At 42.6% G+C, this 20,478-nt stretch overlaps 1 protein-coding gene across 2 annotated transcripts in view; it reads right to left on the reverse strand.

The window, feature by feature from the left end:
• cacna1c (calcium channel, voltage-dependent, L type, alpha 1C subunit) overlaps positions 1-20,478 on the reverse strand; it is a 669,326-nt gene that overhangs the window by 133,684 nt on the left and 515,164 nt on the right. For both annotated transcript variants that reach the window (XM_063058026.1, XM_063058027.1), the window contains one exon: positions 8,377-8,487. In XM_063058026.1, the coding sequence (XP_062914096.1) occupies positions 8,377-8,487 (111 nt within the window). The remainder of the gene's footprint in view (positions 1-8,376; positions 8,488-20,478) is intronic.

The raw sequence follows: 20,478 nt of genomic DNA on the forward strand, positions 1-20,478 counted from the left end.
TGTAACTAATTGTAAGTTATATAGCTCATGCTTTGGTGTTTTCTGGTATCCTACAATTTGTACAGGACAGCAATTTGCTATTTCATCAGCTTTAGCCCTCGAAATTGTATTGTAATTAAGAAACCCAATGATCGTCATCGAGTCATCCACCTGGAAAACAGGCTCAATGCCCTATGGATTCCGGGCTAATCATCAAGCAATTGCAAATTATGCAAACTCCAAATGGCATTGGGTTTCAGGGTTCAACCTGGGCCACTGGAAATGTGAGGTAGCTGTCATGGTACCCAGATGGCTGTCCCTATATTTTCAGCCTTTGGATGGGTGTTTTACAGGAGAAAAGTAAAGGGCCATATTGAAATTTATGTGACAATTGCTTAGAAAGCATTTGTGGGATGCTGACACCCAGGCATCAGATGACAATTTGCAAAGTTAACACAAGGACAGATGTCATTCATGTTAGCTTCTAATGATTCAATGAAATAAGAAAAAGATCTGCAATGGATTCATTAATGAGTCAACTGCCTGGTCTTTAAGTATTGTTACAGTATAACAATGTAAGGATAATATAACAGGTAAATTCACATCTGCTAGAATTTGTCTATTTTTTCTATACTTAAATTGATCAAAAGGAAATTTTCCAAGTTGGGTTGTAAGCATATGATCTCTCATGATCAGCTTTCTGCCTTACATTTTGCACAGGTGTCTCATAAGGTCACTAATGAAGACCAAAATTCATGTTTTTGACATGACTTAGGAAACACAAATGAACATGTTACATGGAACTGTACAGCAGACTCAACTTTAAATGTCTGATTCACTACTTTCTTTATTTCCACTATATAAACCTTAAATACAGTATTTTCCTCATGAAGTAGTGTGTTTATTTTCCATATGTATGAGTTTTAGGTTCCACAAGGACAAAGATAATATATGTTGCTCCTTATTGCAAAAATCTGATTCATAATAGTCTGACTTTTGCTCAACAGGTAGGGCTTCACAAAATTTACATTTATCGGCCAAGGAAAACATTAAAGAATAGAGCCAAAGATTTATAGTGAATATTAATACTTAAGTCAATTTCCAACATTTAGTGAATGGATTTTAATAGGTGTTTTAGACAGCAAATTCTTTCTGCTTTGATACTGTGAAAAAGCACTTATCCGTGGTCTTTGTCAGAAAACCTGATGAGCTATCAAAATTAACAAAATTATGCGATTTAATCTCTGCAGTTGTTGCGTTAATGAACTGCACTGTCATAGCAAATGGAGGAACTATTTTCAGGGACTATCTTGAGAGTGTTTGGTATGTAGGAGAATAGTACAACTTGACAATACGTTGATTATTCTTTTCAACACACTAAACAGTAGATGTATTTTGCATCTCTTCTCAAGCCATCATTGATGGTTAACATTTTATGAATGGCCAGATCTTGCCCCTCTGCCCAGGATCGTCACCTGCAATCCATGCATAATTGCATTCATTTAGAGATACAGCCTGGTGACAGGCCTTTTGGCCTAACGAGTCTGTGTCTCCCAGTCGCAACCATGTGACCAATTAACCGACTAACCTGCACACCTTTGGAACGTGGGAGGAAACTGAAGCACCCAGAACAACTCACACCGTCAGGGGAAAGAATACAAATTCTTTAAAGATAGTGGCAGAATCGAACCTGGTTCGCTGTGGCTATAACAGTGTTACACTAACTGCTACACTACTGTTCTGCCCCTTACCAGGGGTTGTTTCTGGAGGACTGATTTCCATATGCTCCTGCATCATTGAGGCAGGTGATTTGTGGAATTATTCTCTTGACCTCAAAAGAATGAACAAAAAAACCTCCTTTTCTTTCAAAGTAGAACTTGCAATTGCTGAAAACCATTAGACTAGAACCTTGTATTGATTTGTTTTGTACTTCATTTTAGCAACTGAAAGACAAATTAGAATATACAAGGGAACAGTAGTCTAATAAATCTTGCATGAGATTATCCAAGACATTAGAACCTAGGCCTATGTTACAAGAAAACAATGAGCAAACATGACCAATAAGGAGAACAATGTTTTGGTGGTCAGTGGGAGTAAAGGTAAGGAGGTATTAACATTGCTACTACGCCCAGAACAAGAGCTGACCTAATTAGTCAGAGGAGTCATTATCCTGTTCAGTCAAATTCAACAAGTCCTTCCAGTCAAACTGACAATTCCAAGAATAATCATATGCAGCAACCAGCTAAGGTAGGGATCTATACGCAGAATAGTTTAAGCAATTTGTTATAGTTAATGACGGTGCTGAATTTTGCAATACATAACTGAAAATAAAATAATTTGATTCTGTCTTCTGCCCCTTTTTTTTCAGTTGTGATGAAAGGTCTTGGCCCAAAACGTAGACTGTTTATTCCACTCCACGAAAGCTGCCTGACTTGCAGATTTCCTCTAAAGTGGTTAGATTAGCGAGGTCTCATCAGTGACTAAGGCTCAGATGAAACAGCACAACAGCTCTGTCCTTGCAGATGAAAGGTAAATCTGCGAGTGGAGCTTTGACTTCTGTCAAAGGTATCACCACTGATAATAGCTATTTAAAAATTATTATAAATCAAATAATAACTTCTTTAAATATTTTGAGTTGCTAATGGGAACAAATTAAACCATTTGCAAATAATTAAATATATTAAACTGAAGTAAAATAATTAAAATAAAAGCCTGCTTCTTTGCTTATGAATCTGCAGGCAAAGACTCTTTATTGAAATCAAAGGGGCCTCCAATTTTATACCAGATCGGAAATAACATTGGATCTGAGAGGTGACTCCCCAGCACAAGATGATGCTGTTCCGTTAGATACCACATGGAGTAGCATATGCAGTATCATTAGTAATTCAGTAACTCCTGGCTGCTACCCTTGGTAGTGCAAAAGCTTTGAAGAATTCTTTAGTTTAAATGCCCGTAATTCCAATCAGCAAAACTTAATTTAACTTTATAGAGGCCTGGACGATACTAATCAATATCTCTAAAAAATTTGGTTTGTCAGCTGGTAGCAGTCGCACCTCTAGATCTTAAGTCCCACTCCAGTGCATCTATGCTGCCTCTCCAGGGTAACAGGCAGACTCTGCTCAACCTCCATGTATTAATCCAAGGTTTATGTTGCTCTCATATGAACATGAAGACTCAGGAATTATGGCATAGCATGATGAGCATAGTACAATGCCATTGCACAACATGGTACTTACTGACTGCTACTTATGAGTCTATCACTGCAAATGGGACAATTGTGACATTGCTGAATCATCACTTCTTGTGCACTTCTTGCACAACTTCCTGTGCAAAGCTGACTACATGAAGGAAAACACACTAACCTAAACAAAGACTGGATACTTAGAGAGGTGGGCAATTAGAGAAGGCTTCTACACCCAGTCAGAGTCTGTGATTGGCTTGGCTTTTGGAGTTTTGATCAATGCAGTATTTGGGCCTTAGGACACTGGAAAATGGTTATTGCGTTGATTTCCGAGAAAAGTGCACTTCAGCTGTTTAGCACAGAATCCTACAGCACATCACGATCAACTCTCTAGGCCAAAGAATGTCGTGGACTCACTTCAACGATGAAGTGGGAGCTGTCCTATCCCATAGTCAACAACTCTAACAGACAACTACCAATTCATTATCCCATCGTGGTCTGGAAGAGCTCGTAAGCACAAATATGAAAATGCATTTCCCACATTGGAAATCGTGGCTACACTTCAGAAGTACTTCATTATCTAGGAAAGCATTTTAGGAATTCAGGAAAGGATGTGAATAACTAATTTTCTTCTTGAAACTGGCTTAATTCAACCTGCCTGGCTGAAGCAATACGACGAGACAAATGGGAGAAATGGTGAGAGTTGTGCACGTAAATAAAGCCTTAAGTTAAAAAAATAACACCAACCTATCCAAAGAGGGAAAATGAAACACCACTTAATGGGTTAAGTAGAAATGTCTGCAAAGGTCAGAAACATACTGACTGGCTGATAGATATCACATCATTTTAGTTTTCTAAGTTTGGGTTGGGAGAATCTAAGATAACAGAACCTCAAATGTCATCATACGAATAAATTAATAACTTAAATTAGGTTAATTTAAAGTGGATAATTTATTTGGTTGAATTTAACCAAATATCAAGTGAAAATAGGATGTATCCTTCTGATATAAGACAGGCCAGGGATGGCAGGGCAGATGTTTTTGAAATTACAGTATGCGATAGCTAGTGGAGACCAGGAAATAACATCTTCGGTAATTTGCTTTATAACTCTAGCAGCAGTGGAGTCAAGGATCCAGGAAGAATGAGTGCTGCAACCTAGATGTGAGGGGTAAGTTTTATTACGCACAGAGTGGTGAGTGCGTGGAATGGGCTGCCGGTGACGGTGGTGGAGGCGGATATGATAGGGTCTTTCAAGAGACTCCTGGACAAGTATATGGAGCTCAGAAAACCAGAGGGCTATGGGTCACCCAAGGTAATTTCTAGGATAAGGACATGTTGGGCACAGCATTGTGGGCTGAAGGGCCTGTATTGTGCTGTAGGTTTCTATGTTTCTATGAACCTTGCAAATAGGGAACCCTCATAATCCAGGCACCTGTATCAGTAGCCAGGATGCATTACATCATCACTCTTTACATCTTCTTCATCCCACTAAATATCTTCTGAGGAGGATATCATTTATTTGCCTTGTTTCTCCAGCAAGTGCAATTCCAGCTCGATGGCTGTGCATTTATGTTAAGATTATTTAATGCTGGACAGTTCAATATTTGTTCGGGCAGCTTTGTCGTTCCTTTGACCTGGTCAGTCACCCTTCTCATGATGTTTTGGCATTCATTTTACTTGTATGTTGGACTTCATTGGTCAGGTTCTAATAAAAGATTGGAGAGGATGTCTCTTTTGCTGCTCTGCAACGTTTTTTAAAATCTGCTTCAGATCTGCACAGCTCAGACTGCCATAAAATGAAAGCATTGTGGCAGCCGTCCAGCCACCTGGCATACTCGCTTCTATACCTATGTTTGAATGTGCACCATCTGCACACTAATGTGGTTGAAAAGTCCCTGTTCTGGGCTGCTCAGATTGCCATCCATGCCTATTCTATGGCAACATGCATAAGGCAGCCAGAATCACAAAGCTGAGTGACTTCAAAGATTAACGTAATTTCTGTTTCTGGAAAGCAACTAATTTGTGAATTATCTCATGCCTATGTATGTCAGTTGATGGGGAGTTCCTAGTTATGCGGTCCAAAGGCAAAAACAATTGAAGATGAAGGTTACTTTACCAGCCATTGGTAACCTATAGCTAGCAGGCCAAAAGGCAACATTGCCCTGTAGGGCACTGGAGACATCAACCACTACCTAATATGATATACTGAGACATTGCTATTTAATCACATCAAGAACATTTTTCTTCTGTCTACTGATTTGCTTCATGGGTAGTAGCCCCTTTAAGTTGAACTTCTTTGTTGGAGTGCCCTGCTGTAATGCTGTATTTCAGTGATGTCAGGCTGCGATGGGTGCTGTTGCTGGAGGTGCCTATGAATGCCTTAATTCACATCAGATATCCAGGTAAAAGTGGCATTCATTCTAAAGCCAGTCTCCAAAATGCATAAGTAAATCCCACATTGTACAATTTAACGTTTCTAAAGATCATGCGAACAAATCCTTTCCCACAGCAGGCACGAAAGCAGCTGTGAGTGCACTATAGTTTTTGCCATTCTTACCTAAGCTTGTTTCAAATTCTGCTACCTCAGTTTGCTTCCCTTGGTTCCACTGGTAAATTTCAGGGAGCAAATGGAAATGAAAGCCATGTAACAATATTACTTTCATTGAATGATTAGTATATGGAATTTGACAAGCTGCTGCTCGAGGGACTAGAGGACAGGACTGGTTGCTGGCACTGTGACTGAATAACACCACTGCTGAGTGATGGTGCTCCCTTTGTGAAAGTTGTTCGGTTAGGTTTTCCCACATCTGCTTTAAACCAACCCCTCACTAGTTTTCAAATCCATAAACTCTAATCAATTTTCAGCTGTAAATTTTTATTAATAATTTATATTTAACCATTGCCTCTGTATGTCAGAACTATGATTTTAATCTGTGTGTCAGTGAAAACTTTCCTGGGATATTTTGGCTATCAGTTTACTTGTTTACCAAGTAGTCCCAAAATTTAACCTGAACTTCTGAGCATTTAAGAATGTCAGTGGAAAGCAGCACAGCCCATCCTTAAGTTTATGTCTGTTGAGGGCAATGGGTTCAACAAATATTATAAGTGATGAACTGTACAAGGAAGCCCACTATACTCTCCAAGCAGGAAGAAGTCTTAAAATATCTTATTTTCCTCTGTGGAACTACTCTTCTGGTTTCCAAAATGAGTATTTAATCCTTATTTTCTGGTCCCCATTGTAGGGATCGCTCAAACTTCCTCCCTGCAATTTAACAGGTCTACAGCAAATTAAATCTCCCTGGCTCTCCACTCAGCTTTTGAACACCTAGACAACGGCAAAATATATGTCAGGCTGCTGTTTATCTACAACATCTCGGGTGTACAACACTATTATCCTCTCACTACTAATCAACAAGCTTTAAAACCTGACCTCTGTACCTCCCTCTGCCTCTGAAACCTCAACTTTATTTTCGGGAGACCACAGTCAAATACCTCCTCCTCTCTGACAATCAATGCAATGCACTTCAAAAGTGCACTCTTAGCCCACTGCTCTACTCAATGTACACTCATGACAGTGTGGCTAAGCACACTCATAAGTGTGTGGCTTGGCACCACTCAAATGTCATCTATTAATTTTCCAATGACTCCACTGTTGGCAGAATCTCAGATGATGATAAGGAGGAGTACAGGAGTGAGGTACTTTGGCAGGCTGAGTGGAGTCACAACAACAACCTTGTACTCCACATCAGCAGGACCAAGGTTATGGACTTCTGGAAGGGGAAATTAGGAGAACACACACCAGTCCTCACTGAAAGGTCAGCATGGAAAAGATGAACAGTTTCATAGGCGTCAACATCCCAGAGGATTTATTCTGGGCGTAATATATTGATGCAGCCACAAAGAAGGAATACCAGTGGCTCGACTTCATTGGGACTTTGAGGAGATTTAATATGTCACCAAAGTCTTACAAATTTCTATAGATGTACAGTGGTGAGTAGTCTGACTGGTTACCTCATGGTCTCATATTGACCCTCCAATGCACAGGATCTCAAGGGGCTGCAGAGGGCTGTGGACTCCAGCTACTTCCATCAGAGGCACAGCCCTCTCGACCACTGAGGACATCTTCGAGAGGTGGTGCTTCAAGAAGAGGGCATGCATCATTAAAGACCCTCACCATCCAGGACACACCCTCTTTGCAATACCACCATTGGGGAGGTGATACATAGTCATAGTCATAGTCATAGTCATAATCATAGTCATAGTCATACTTTATTGATCCCGGTGAAAATTGGTTAATTGGTACAGATGCTTGAAGACCCACACTCAATGTCTTAAGAAGACCTTCTTCTCCTTCACCTTCAGATAACCGAACGGTCCATGAACCCATGAACACTACCTCATCATTTGCCTTTTGCACTATTTAGTTTGCTATTTATAGTTATTTTTATGTCTTGCACTGTACTGCTATTGCAAAACAACAAATTTCATAACAAACTTCTCTGATAATAAATCCTGATTTTGATTCTGATTTCCCCAGTTCTAAGCAGAGGCTTTCTGTGCTTTAATAATACATTGTGACCCATCAGGTGGCTACCAATTTCAAGTGGTTTCAAATGACAGATTTATGGATTATATGCAGATGAAGCCCAGGATTGATTTCATAATCTCAAGTTTGGGATGATTTACCTTAGCTATCACTTGTTCTGTTTCCTGGCCATGTTAAAATTAAGGGGCTGAAGTTTAATTGAAGGTAACTAAAACCAAGTTTATTTCTCTAAACAAAACTGTAGAAGCATAAGTCTGTCACTTGGCTGTACGCTAATCCTTCTGAATAGCTGCTTAGGGGCTAACAACCTTTCTATAGTTTTGACTGGATGAAGAAATAAAGTTGCAGAAATTTTATCATTTATTTATCAATGATAAAAACAAATCATATATTTTAATCCAATGGTGCCAATGTACAAAGTCTGAATATGGAAACCTTTGGGGTACAGGGTGTTGAATCAGGTCATTGCAATCTTATCATCAATAAACAGCAGGATGTTATGAAGGCATGAAGCTTAATAATTATGCATCTGTGCACAATCTGTCCAATGGTGTTTTAGAAGTGCAATTAGTTCCTACAGCAAACTGAATGATGTTTAAAGATTAATCAATAGATTAGTTACGAAAGATAGTATATAACCATGTGAATTATTTATGTTTGTAATACATACTCTGGGCTTGAAAGCGATTAACTTCAAAATCATTTCAACTGTGAAGAGTCCGGTGAAAAGCATATTAAGGACATCCATGGCTTGGCTAAAGGTTGATGACTGGCCGTGGTGCTGCACAATATGAAAACAAGGAATTAGATAATAATCCATAACACTACAACATATTGTTATAGCATTTATATTTTAATATAATTTGATTTAATTTGAGGTCCAAGAGTTTGGTTTCTTCTGTGACTTCTTAAGTAACCATTGCTATGAGAAAAAGATATATTCCTTTAGGGAGTTGTGCAACCATCAGAAGAAAAAAAGGAAAGAATGAACACATAAGTTTCTGATCGAGAAAATTAATATTTAAGTTACCTCAAAAATGGTAGTCTGAGATCTAGATTCCAGCGTGGCAGTTTCTCATGTCTCCCTGGCTGACTATTTTTTTTTACTGTTCTCTACTCTGAAAACATCCTTTGACCAAGATTTTCTGTCTTTTTTGTCCCTGACCAAAGTTGTACATTTTTTTTATTCCAGCCAGCTTTTTATATAGGACTTTAACAAGCACCTTTTGAAAATCCATACAGAAAATATTGGCTCATTCCATTCATTAGCCTTCTCCAATTGAATAAATAAACTCCTGTATGAAATATTGTGGGATATTGGTAGCTCAGGTTGGCTATTTGGAAGTTTGGTTGATTTCCGAGCTTGGCAAAAGGTTTGCTGGTGTTTCGGCTCCAATCGAGAAGCCATGATCAATGCGCGGTTGAGGGTGTTGTCTCCTCAGAATGCCAGCTTATATACTCCTGTGGGGTCTGAGTGGATATTGATTAGACGTCATGATCTGGTTAGCTGGTTAAAACCAGTGTGAACAGTTTAGCAGTGGAAGATTCCGATTGGCTAGCTTCAAATCAAAGCACAACAAAATGTGACTGATAGAATAAATGCCATCTACAAAATCCAGTGTGGTGACCGCGACAGGCTCTACATTGGTCAAACAGGAAGAAAACTATCAACCAGGCTACACAAGCCTCAGCTAGCGAGCAGAAGACATGACCTACTCTCACTAGTATCAGCTCACAAAGACAAAGAAGGACACCATTTCAAATGGATGGCAGTCAGAGTCCTGACTGAAGCAAGATCAAGAAAAGAATGAGAATTTCTTGAAGAGTGGTTCTCTACAGAAGGATCCATTGACAAAGATCCTGTATATGAACCCTTATGTAGAAAAGAGGGACAACGATGTCAACAATCAACGAATTGCCAGTAATCTCGGGATCAGGACAGCAAAGCAAATACTTCCAATGGACTTCCATCAAAGCTAGCCAATCAGAATCTTCCACTGCTAAACTGTTCACGGCGTTTTGAACCAGCCAACCAGATCACAACGTTTAATTAATATCTATTCGACCCCTCCCCGCCTCCCCCCCGGAGGAATATATAAACTGGCATTCTGCAGAGACAACACCCTCAACTGCACACTGATGATTGCTTCTCGACTGGAGCCAAAACGTCTGCAAACATTTTGCCAAGCCTGGTGACCAACCAAACTTCCAAACTCCTGTATATTATCACTTGGTCCACAAGAGTTGCTGGTTTTAAAAATATAAATCCGACACAAAGGCATTCTTTTTAATTAGAAACAAGGGGCAAATGGAGATAATTCAGTCCCTTAATCTAACTGCATGTCATATAGACTTATGCACATGATCTCCATTCATCTGCTTCAGTTGAATATACCTTGCAACTTCTAAATAAAACAACACTATTGATCTCATTTTTTAAACATTCCAATTATTCCAGCACTCAAAAAAACTTTAGGAGGAAAAAAATCAGATTCTTCTGCACTTTCTGGTCAAAAATTCTTCCTGGTTGCTCTCCTGGTTTGAAACATGTAGTTCTATTGTTACCCCAACAGAGTAAATGGTTTCTCATTATTTATGCTATTCAAACCTGGATGGAGCAGAAATAGTCTGATAGCATGCTTTGTGAAGGTTCTCATTGAAACAACAATGACTTAAGTGAGACAGTGAAATCCAAATGATACCTTTGAATCCAAAGCTTAATTAACTGTAATTTCTGTTTCCTTAGATATTGCCTGACCTTTTGAGAATTTCTGTTTTTTTTTGTCTGTTACACAAAATATCATTTTATGCTGCAGAATTCATATAATGCTGTGCAGAAAATACATGGCTCTTGATTTAGATTGCTTGCTATGACTGCCAAACCGCTAAATTGTCATTTGTGACTTAACTAGTAGCATTTTTATTCCTAATCCAGAAGAATGAGCATTAAACTCCTATCCAAAAGGCTTCAATAGAATATCTAGCCTGACATCTTAGTCTGTTATTGAGAGTTGCAAAGGGTAAAACTGAGGAGCACATGCAATCTCATGTAAATATTAGAAGTATAGTGTCACAGTTAGAAAAGAACAGTAGAATTTTCCTTGATCACCAATATTTAATTCACAGTCAGCATAAAAAAATCATATTATCTAGTCAGTAACACACTGCTTTTTGTGAAAACTTGTGAGTAAATTGGTTGTTTTATTTCCTATATCACAATAGAAACTAAAGCTCAATGTTATTTGTTAGCTGTAAAGTTGACTGAGGTTGTGAAAGGCATTAACTACAGGAAATGTATTTTTTTAAACTGTGTGATTGCCAGAATAGCAGAAAGCAAGTCATATTGTTTTGTTTAGCAATTTCTGTGATCTTGTAGGAGAGACTCTATTAGATTGCTTTCAATTTTCTTCCTTTGACTTTCCTCCCATATAAAAGGTTGCCTGGCAAAGTACTTTCCAATGTATGATCAAAGGTGACAGAGGGGGTTCAGAAGTACAAATAAGATGATGATTGCACTACATTGGAGGGTAAACTGATTTGAAAAACAAACTAATTTTCAAAACACATGGTAGGAAGGTATTAAAAGCACTTCTAAAACAATAAACACAATCTTAAATCTGAAAAGAATGATTTTATTGTATAATAGGTAGATAGAAGTTATCAGCCTCTGAATGTAGAACATAAGAGAGAATTTATGTGTGAGGCTGCTTATGATAGGAGATGAATCGGGACTTAGTGAAGATATCTGGGTGAGAATTGAAAGCAAAAAGGATACAGGAATAACATTGAGTGTATGTTTAGACCCCCTAATGCTGATAGTGATTTTAATGAACAACTCTATCAGAATGTAACCGGGTGATATTCAGTATCGTTAAAAGTGTACTTAGGCAGCTATCCGGGTAATACTAGATAGTTGTCTGTGCCTTTAAGGGGAGACGGTGATGTCATTGCGCACGTGCGGGATAGTGGGGAGACCATTTTGCTTTCTGTTGAAGACGTGGTAGGGCGTTGAAATCTGGTTCCTCCCAGAGTGTGCTGGGCATGGTGAGGAAAGGTGAGCAATAGACAATATCCATGTGAATTCGTTTATGCTTGTTGGCAAATTGAGAATATCGGTAATTTGACATGTTTTACATGTGGATGCTTTAGACTTTCTCGAATAAATGACTCAATGCTGGATCGTGTGGCTGGGGCAAAGTTCCTCACCAGCCAAGTAGGTCAGTCTTCCTGTAATTTAACTAAAAGACAATACCTTGTAAAAATTGTGCCAAAGTGTACCTTTGTCTAACTTTATTGTATCAGGACTGATCGTGCATGTAACCGCGTAACGTGAATGCTTAGACTCTGTTCGGAAGTTCAGCACGTGTGTATGTCTTAGATGAGATGTATTCGCTTACATTTTTTGCTGTTATGTATAAGATGCAGGGTGGGTGGGATTCTAATGTTGTTTGTATTGTGTTCCTTCAGGATTGCCACTACCATATTTGTACCGTATTAGTTCTGGTATTTTTTATACTGCATACGCAATTCTGTCCATACACGAGGGTGTGGATCGAAAGTTAAACTGAGATTGTAATGGCAAGAACTGGTTGTAAATTCGTTCGTTTTGTTTCATGACCCTCTTCTGGCACTTAAACATCAAAAACCGATAAAGGAGTTAAAACCCGAAAAAGTATTTGTTGTCCTGAGTGTGTACTTTTCCCCAGGCTACAAGAATATTTCAAGAAAAGCAAATTCTGAGGGTGATGTTATAGCTATGGGTTACTTTAATTTCCCAAATATTGTGTGGGAGAACCCAGTGACTGATGGATTACGGGAAAGTGAATTCATTGGGTTATTTTAAAAACGCAAACATGAGGAATTCCGCAGATGCTGGAAATTCAAGCAACACACATCAAAGTTGCTGGTGAACGCAGCAGGCCAGGCAGCATCTCTAGGAAGAGGTACAGTCGACGTTTCGGGCCGAGACCCTTCATCAGGACTCACGAAGGACGAAGGGTCTCGGCCCAAAACGTCGACTGTACCTCTTCCTAGAGATGCTGCCTGGCCTGCTGCGTTCACCAGCAACTTTGATGTGTGTGTTCATTGAGTTATTGGATGATTGTTTTTTGACCCAGTATGTTAATGCACCAACAAGAAGGGAGGCCTGTCTTGATTTGATATTTCGTAACAATCAGGATAGAATTTTGAGTACAGAAGTTGTCGGGCCTTTAGGAACAAGTGATCATAACATTTTTAGTCTTAAAGCCTTTTTGGGAGAATATATGAGTAAAAACCAAAGCCATTAAATTGAATTTCAAAAACACAAGTTCGTGCAGATGTGGCAAAAACTTCAGAAGGTAAACCATGTATATATGTTGTAACTGGGTTAACTGTCTGGACACGCCCCTCTGCTGACTGGCCCTGTGGCTCCTCCCACAGTCCTGTATAAAGGTGTTCCGCCTTGCCCCTCCCCCTCAGTCCGGGGGCAGACACTCACCATGGAGGTCGTATTGTACAGCGAATAAAAGCCTTTCAGTGTTTTACCCAACCTCAGTCTTTTGGAGTTATTGAAGGTGCTTCAATCTTATTCGCTGTATATTTTAAAGCATGGAACATGCACTGAGATCCCACAAATTAGACCTCGATCCGCAAACGCCTGAAGCTGGAAACGCTTTCGAACTCTGGCTGGCCTGCTTCGAAGTGTATCTAGAGGAGATTAAAGCGACCGACCCCGTAGCGAAGCGCAGAGTTCTGCTCTCCAGGGTCAGTCCACGGGTTTATTCGCTGATCAGAGACCAGCCGAGCTATGATGGCGTGATGAGCGCCCTCAAAAGACAATACCTGCGGCCGATAAACAGCGTCTATGCTCGGCACCGCTTAGCAACACGGCAACAATGGCCCGGGGAATCAAGTGCTGCGTTCGTCCAGGCCCTACGGACGCTTGTGCGAGCCTGCAATTGCCAGGAGCAGATGGCGGTGCGGCATGCAGAGTTCCTAGTGAGAGACGCCTTCGTCACGGGGACCAGGTCAGTGTACCTGCGCCAGCAGCTGTTGGAAAAAGCCGATCTTACCTTAAGTTCGGCAATCGAACTGGCCGACACGCTGGAGGCCGCTCTGCATAACTCCGAGGCTCTCCAGGCACGCGATCCCCTGATGGCCTCGTGGGCGCCACAGACCCCTCAATCTGCCGGCAAATCGACCTCGGCTGCCGCCAGTCACAAGTTCCCGCAACCCGCTGGTGAATCGACCTCGGCTGCCGCCAGTCACAAGTTCCCACAACCCACTGGCGAATCGACCTCGGCTGCAGCCAGTCGCGAGTCCACGAAGTGCTACTTCTGCGGACTGGAGAAGCACCCCCGGAAACGCTGCATGGCCTGACAAGCTACCTGTTCCAGCTGTGGAAAGAAGGGCCACTTCGCGTAGGTCTGTAAGTCCAAACCGCGAGCGGGATTGAGCAGCGCTGCGTGCGAAACATGGGGGTCGCCATCTTGCCTGCCTCCATCTTCTCTGCACGCTGCCACCACATGCGAGGCATGGGGGCAGCCATCTTGGTCGGCGCCACCTCCCACTGCCTACGACCAACGGGTGCTCACGGGGCACACCACCGCGCCGGACCAAGACAGCGACCCAACCCTGGCTTCCATGACCTCGACCAAAGCGCTCTCCACCAGCTCGCAAGGTCAATGATGGACATCCTGGTGGAGGGGCACAGGACAAGCTGCCTATTTGACACAGGCAGCACGGAGAGTTTTATCCACCCGGACACGATGCAGCATTGCGGACTCATGATATGGGCGGTAAGTCGGAGGGTCACCATGGCTTCCGAGTCGCATACAACAGACATCCGGGGGGGGGGGGGGGGGTTGTGTAGCGACACCAGTGGTGCAGGGCACAGAATATCGGGACTTTACGTTACTGATTATGCCTCAACTGTGTGCCCCTGTGCTGTTGGGGTTCGACTTCCAGAGCCACCTGAAAAGCGTGACTATGAAGTATGATGGGCCCCTCCCGCCAATTACTGTCGTAAATCCCCTGTTTTATAGGGATACGTCACATACCCGGCTACTGACACACACACACACACACACACACACACACACACACACACACACCGACCCGCACATCCCACCCAACATCATGCCAAATGCCACACTACCGACGCCACTTGCGGCCTCTCCACCCTCAGGATCCCTCCCCCACCGCTGTTCGCCAACCTGACCCCCGACTGTAAACCCGTGGCAACTAAAAGCAGGAGGTACAGCGCGGGGGACAGAGCCTTCATTAAGTCGGAGGTGCAGCGGCTGCTCAGGGAGAGGGTCATTGAGACAAGCACAAGTCCTTGGAGGGTCCAGGTGGTGGTTGTTCGGAACGGGGAGAAGAATAGGATGGTCGTGGACTACAACCAGACCATCAATAGGTTCACGCAGCTCGACGTGTACCCTGTACCCCGCATCGCGGATATGGTCAATCAGATAGCACAGTACAAGGTGTACTCGACCATAGACCTAAAATCCGTTTACCATCAGCTCCCCATTCGCCGGGAGGACCGCCCTTACACCGCCTTCGAGGCGGACGGCAGGCTTTATCACTCTCTGTGCGTCCCCTTCGGTGTCACGAATGGTGTATCTGTCTTCCAGAGGGCAATGGACCGGATGGTGGACCAGTGCCAACTGATGGCCACGTTCCCATATCTGGATAACATCACCATCTGTGGTCACGACCGGCAGGATCACGACAACAACCTCCAAAAATTTCTCCAAGCGGCCAAAGCTTTCAATCTCACCTATAACAAGGACAAGTGTGTATTTGGGACCATCTGACTTGCTATCCTTGGCTGTGTCATGGAGAATGGAGTCATTGGCCCTGACCGTGACCGTATGCGTCCCCTGTTGGAACTCTCTCTTCACAACACCCTCAGAGCCCTCAAAAGGCGCCTGGGCTTTTTTTCATATTACGCCCAATGGGTCTCTAACTACGCAGACAAGGCCCGCCCCCTGGTCAAGTCCACCACATTCCCCCTCTCTGCTGAGGCCCACACAGCCTTCAACCGTATAAAAGGGGACATTGCCAAAGCAGCAATGCATGCGGTGGATGAGGCCATTCCCTTCCAAGTAGAGAGGGACACCTCTGACTTTACGCTGGCTGCTACCCTCAACCAGGCAGGAAGACCGGTGGCGTTCTTCTCCCGTACCCTTCAAGGCCCTGAAATTCGGAACTCCGCGGAGGAGAAAGAGGCCCAGGCCATAGTGGAAGCTATTAGGCACTGGAGGCACTATCTCGCCGGCAAAAGATTCACCCTGATAACTGACCAGCGTTCAGTCACATTCATGTTTAATAACCAACAGCGGAGCAAAATCAAAAATGATAAAATTCTGAGGTGAAGAATCGAACTCTCCACCTACAACTATGACATCATGTACAGGCCTGGGAAGCTCAACGAGCCCTCCGATGCCCTATCCCGGGGAACATGCACCAGCACGCAGATCGACTGGCTATACGCCCTACATGTAGATCTTTGCCACCCGGGGGTCACCCGGCTTTTCCGCTTCGTGAAAGCCCGGAACCTGCCTTACTCCCCTGAGGGGATCAGGATGATGACCAGGGACTGCCAAGTCTGCGCAGAGTGCAAACCACACCTCTACCGACCTGAAAAGGCACAACTCATCAAGGCCACCCGCCCCTTTCAGCGACTGAGTGTTGACTTTAAGGGTCCCCTTCCCTCCACCGACCGCAATGTGTACTTTCTTAACGTTATCGACGAGTACTCGCGGTTCCCCTTCGCCATCCCTGCCCCGACACCACTACCACGTCAGTTATAAAAGCCCTGCGCAAGCTCTTCACTCTGTTCGGATACCCCATGCTATATCCACAGTGACAGAGGGTCCTCGTTTATGAGTGACGAGCTGCGCCAATATCTACTGGCTAGGGGAATTGCAACTAGTAGGACCACGAGCTATAATCCCCGGGGGAGTGGGCAGGTAGAGAAGGAGAATGGCACAGTGTGGAAAGCCACACTCTTAGCCCTCAGGTCAAAGGGACTGCCGGTCTCCCGCTGGCAGGAGGTCCTTCCCGAGGCACTCCACTCCATCCGCTCCCTGTTATGCACGTCCACCAATGCCACCCCTCATGAGCGGATCTTTTCATTTCCCAGAAAGTCGACCATTGGGACCACCCTACCAACTTGGCTGACGTCCCCGGGGCCAGTGCTGTTCCGGAAACATGCGAGGAACAATAAATACTCCCTGATGGTCGAGAGGGTTCACTTACTTTATGCGAACCCCCAGTATGCCTACGTGGTTTTACCTGATGGGCGGGAGGACACGGTCTCCATCCGCAACCTGGCGCCCGCAGGAGCACCGGGCCCCTACCCTGAGCACTCCGTGGTGACTATTAACCCCATATCCACCGATATATGCACCCACCAGACACTGCGCACTCCAAACCCTACACAAGACACCACACGACACTCCCATACTGGGCGCGACGCACACACACGAAGGATTAACAGCGCCTAACGTGCTGGCACCTCAAGTCAGGCTGGAGCCAGCACAACCGCCATCGCCGGTGCAATCACCGCTGGTGCTACGTAGATCACAGCGACGGACTCGACCGTCTGATAGACTTGACCTGTAAATATACTTGCTTTAAATATTGTCAGTCACTTCACCCCGCGGGACTCTTTCTTAAAAAAAGGAGGGGTGAATGTGGTAAACCATATATAAGTTGTAACTGGGTTACCTGTCTGGACACGCCCCTCCGCTGACGGCCCCTGTGGCTCCTCCCACAGAGTCCTGTATAAAGGTGTTTCGCCTTGCCCCTCCCCCTCAGTCCAGGGGCAGACACTCACTGTGGAGGTCGTATTGTACAGCGAATAAAAGCCTTTCAGTATTTTACCCAACCTCAGTCTTTTGGAGTTATTGAAGGTGCTTCAGCCACAAAGAACTCCTTGAGTTCAGTTGAGGAACAATGGGGTCAATTTAAAGAGGTAATACACGCAGAGCAGGAAATGTTCATACCCAAGGTCAGGAGAAACAATAAAAATAATAGATCAACTATTATATGGATGAACAAAGCTATACATAAAAATTATTGAAGAAAAGGCTACAATGCCTATAAAAAGTATTGACCCCCGCTTAGAAGCTTCCACGTTTTATTGTTTTACAGCAACGAATCACAGTAGATATAATTTGGCTTTTTTTGATACTGATCAACAGAAAAGTATTCTTTCATGTCAAAGTGAAAACAAATCTCTACAAAGTCATCTAAATTAATTACAAATATAAAACACAAAATAATCGATTGGATAAGTATTTGCCCCCTTTAATATGACACACCAAATTATTACTGGTGCAGCCAGTTTTAGAAGTCACATAATTAATTAAATGGGATCTGTTTTTGGAGACCTGTGTGCAGTCAATGTGTTTCAATTGATTGTAGTAAAACTATACCTGTATATGGAAGGTTCAACTCTTGGTGCATTGGTGTCCTGGCAAAAACTACACCATGAAGACAAAAGAACACTTCAAGCAACTCCACAGAAAGGTTATTGAAAAGCACAAATCAGGAGATGGATACAAGCAAGTTCTAAGTCACTGAATATTCCTTGGAGTACAGTTATGTCAATCATCAAGACATCGAAAGAATATGGCACAGCTGTAAATCTGCCTAGAGCAGGCTGTCCTCAAAAACTGAGTGACCATGCAAGAAGGGGCTAGTGAGGGAGGCCACCAAGGGACTTATGACAATGAGGAGTTACAAGCTTCAGTGGCTGAGATGGAGAGATTGCGCATTCAACAACTGTTGCCCGGGTGTTTCACTGGTCACAGCTTTATGGGAGAGTGGCAAGGCGAAAGTAACTGTTGAAAAAAAAACTCATTAAGTTCCAGCTAGAGTTTGCTATAAGGCACGTGGAAGACTCTGAAGTCAGCTGGAAGAAGATTCTATGGTCTAATGAGCTTTTTGGCCATCAGACTAAATGCTATGTTTGGCATAAGACAAACACCGTACATCATCAAATCACACCATCCCTATCATGGTGGCTGCATCATGCTGTGGGGATGCTTCACTGCAACAGGCCTTGGAAGACTTGTGAGGGTAGAGGGTAAAATGAATGCAGCAAAATACAGGGAAATCCTGGAGGAAACCCGGATGCAGTCTGCAAGAGAACTGCGACTTGGGAGACTTGTTTTCCAGCAAGACAATGGCTCCAAACATAAAGCCAAAACTACACAGGAATGGCTTAAAATCAACAAAGTTAATGTCCTGGAGTGTCCAAGTCACCAAGTCAGAGCCCAGACCTCAATCCAATTGAGAATTCATGGCTGGACTTGAAAAGGGTTGTTCACTCATGATCCCCATGCAATCTGACAGCTTGAACAATTTTGTAAAGAAGAATGGGGATGTCCAGATGTGTAAAGCTGATGGAGACCAATCTACATAGACTCAAGGCTGTAATTGGAGGGAAAAGGGCATCTATTAAAAACTGACTTGAAGGTGGTGAATACTTATGCAATCAATTATTTTGTGTTTTATATTTGTAATTTAGGTCACTTTGTAGAGATCTGTTTTCACTTTGACACAAAAGAGTCTATTTCTGTTGATCATTGTCAAAAAAGCCAGATTAAATCCACTGTGATTCAATGTTTTAAAACAATAACAAATGAAAACTTTCAAGGGGGTGGGATTCTTCTTAAAGGCACTATATATAAGGAATAAAGAAGAAATAGTAATGATGTTAACTGTGGGGCATATGAAAATATGCTAGCTATAGTCAAGAGGGAAATTCAAATTACCAAAAGGCAGGATGAGAAGGATATTGCTGATAATGCTAAGATTGACTCCAAGAGATTATTTTGAATACTTTAGTAGTAAAAGAAAGGTCAAGGAGGAAGTTAAGTGTATGAGGAATTATAGTGGGGTGTTAAGTTATGCAGAGAAGGACATAGTGGATACTCTTAATTCATAGTTTGCTGAAGAATTCACCTATGAAGACGTTAGCAATATGCCAGTAAATGTGGAGAAAAATAAAGTTGTTTTAAGTTACTAAGAGATCTTAGAAAGCGAGGTCCTGCTTCAGCTGAAAAGGCTGTAAGTTAATAAATCTTCAGGGCCAGACAACATATATCCAAGGGTACTTAAAGAGGTCTGTAATTATATATACCAACCCCTAACATGTATTTTTCAAAAGTCAGTGAAGACTGGGGAAATTCTTCAGGACTGGAAATGGGCTAATCCTGTCCTGGTATACTGTATAAGAAAAGTAATCACACTGACCCTTGTAACTATAGACCAGTGAGCCTAACGTGCATCATAGGTAAGATAATGTAAACACTAATAAAGAATGAGATGGAAGAGCAGCTGATAAGAACAGGCATGTTAGCAGAAAACTGGCATGGGTTCAAAAAGGGGAAATCATGTTTTACTAATATGCAGGAGTTCTATGAAGAGGCAACTAAAATTTATGATAACAATAGAGCAGATGATATAATTTACTTGGACTTTCAGAACTTTTGACAAGGTACCCCACGAGAGGTTAATAATCAAATGACAGGAGAAAGGTTTTCAGTGGAAGGTGTGTGAATGGGTGCAGGATTGGCTCAGAAACAGAAAGCAATGAGTTATGGTGAGAGGATCATTTTCACACCAAGATGATGTTAAAAGTGGGGTTCCGCTGGGATTTGTTTTGAGGCTGCTGCTGTTTTTAATTTACATTAATGATTTGGATAAGCACCTAACAAATAAACCAGTAAAATTTGCTGATGACACAAAACTGGGGGATGGGCTGATAACA

This window comes from Mobula hypostoma, chromosome 9, assembly GCF_963921235.1.
Source record: "Mobula hypostoma chromosome 9, sMobHyp1.1, whole genome shotgun sequence".
NCBI classification, from domain to species: domain Eukaryota; kingdom Metazoa; phylum Chordata; class Chondrichthyes; order Myliobatiformes; family Myliobatidae; genus Mobula; species Mobula hypostoma.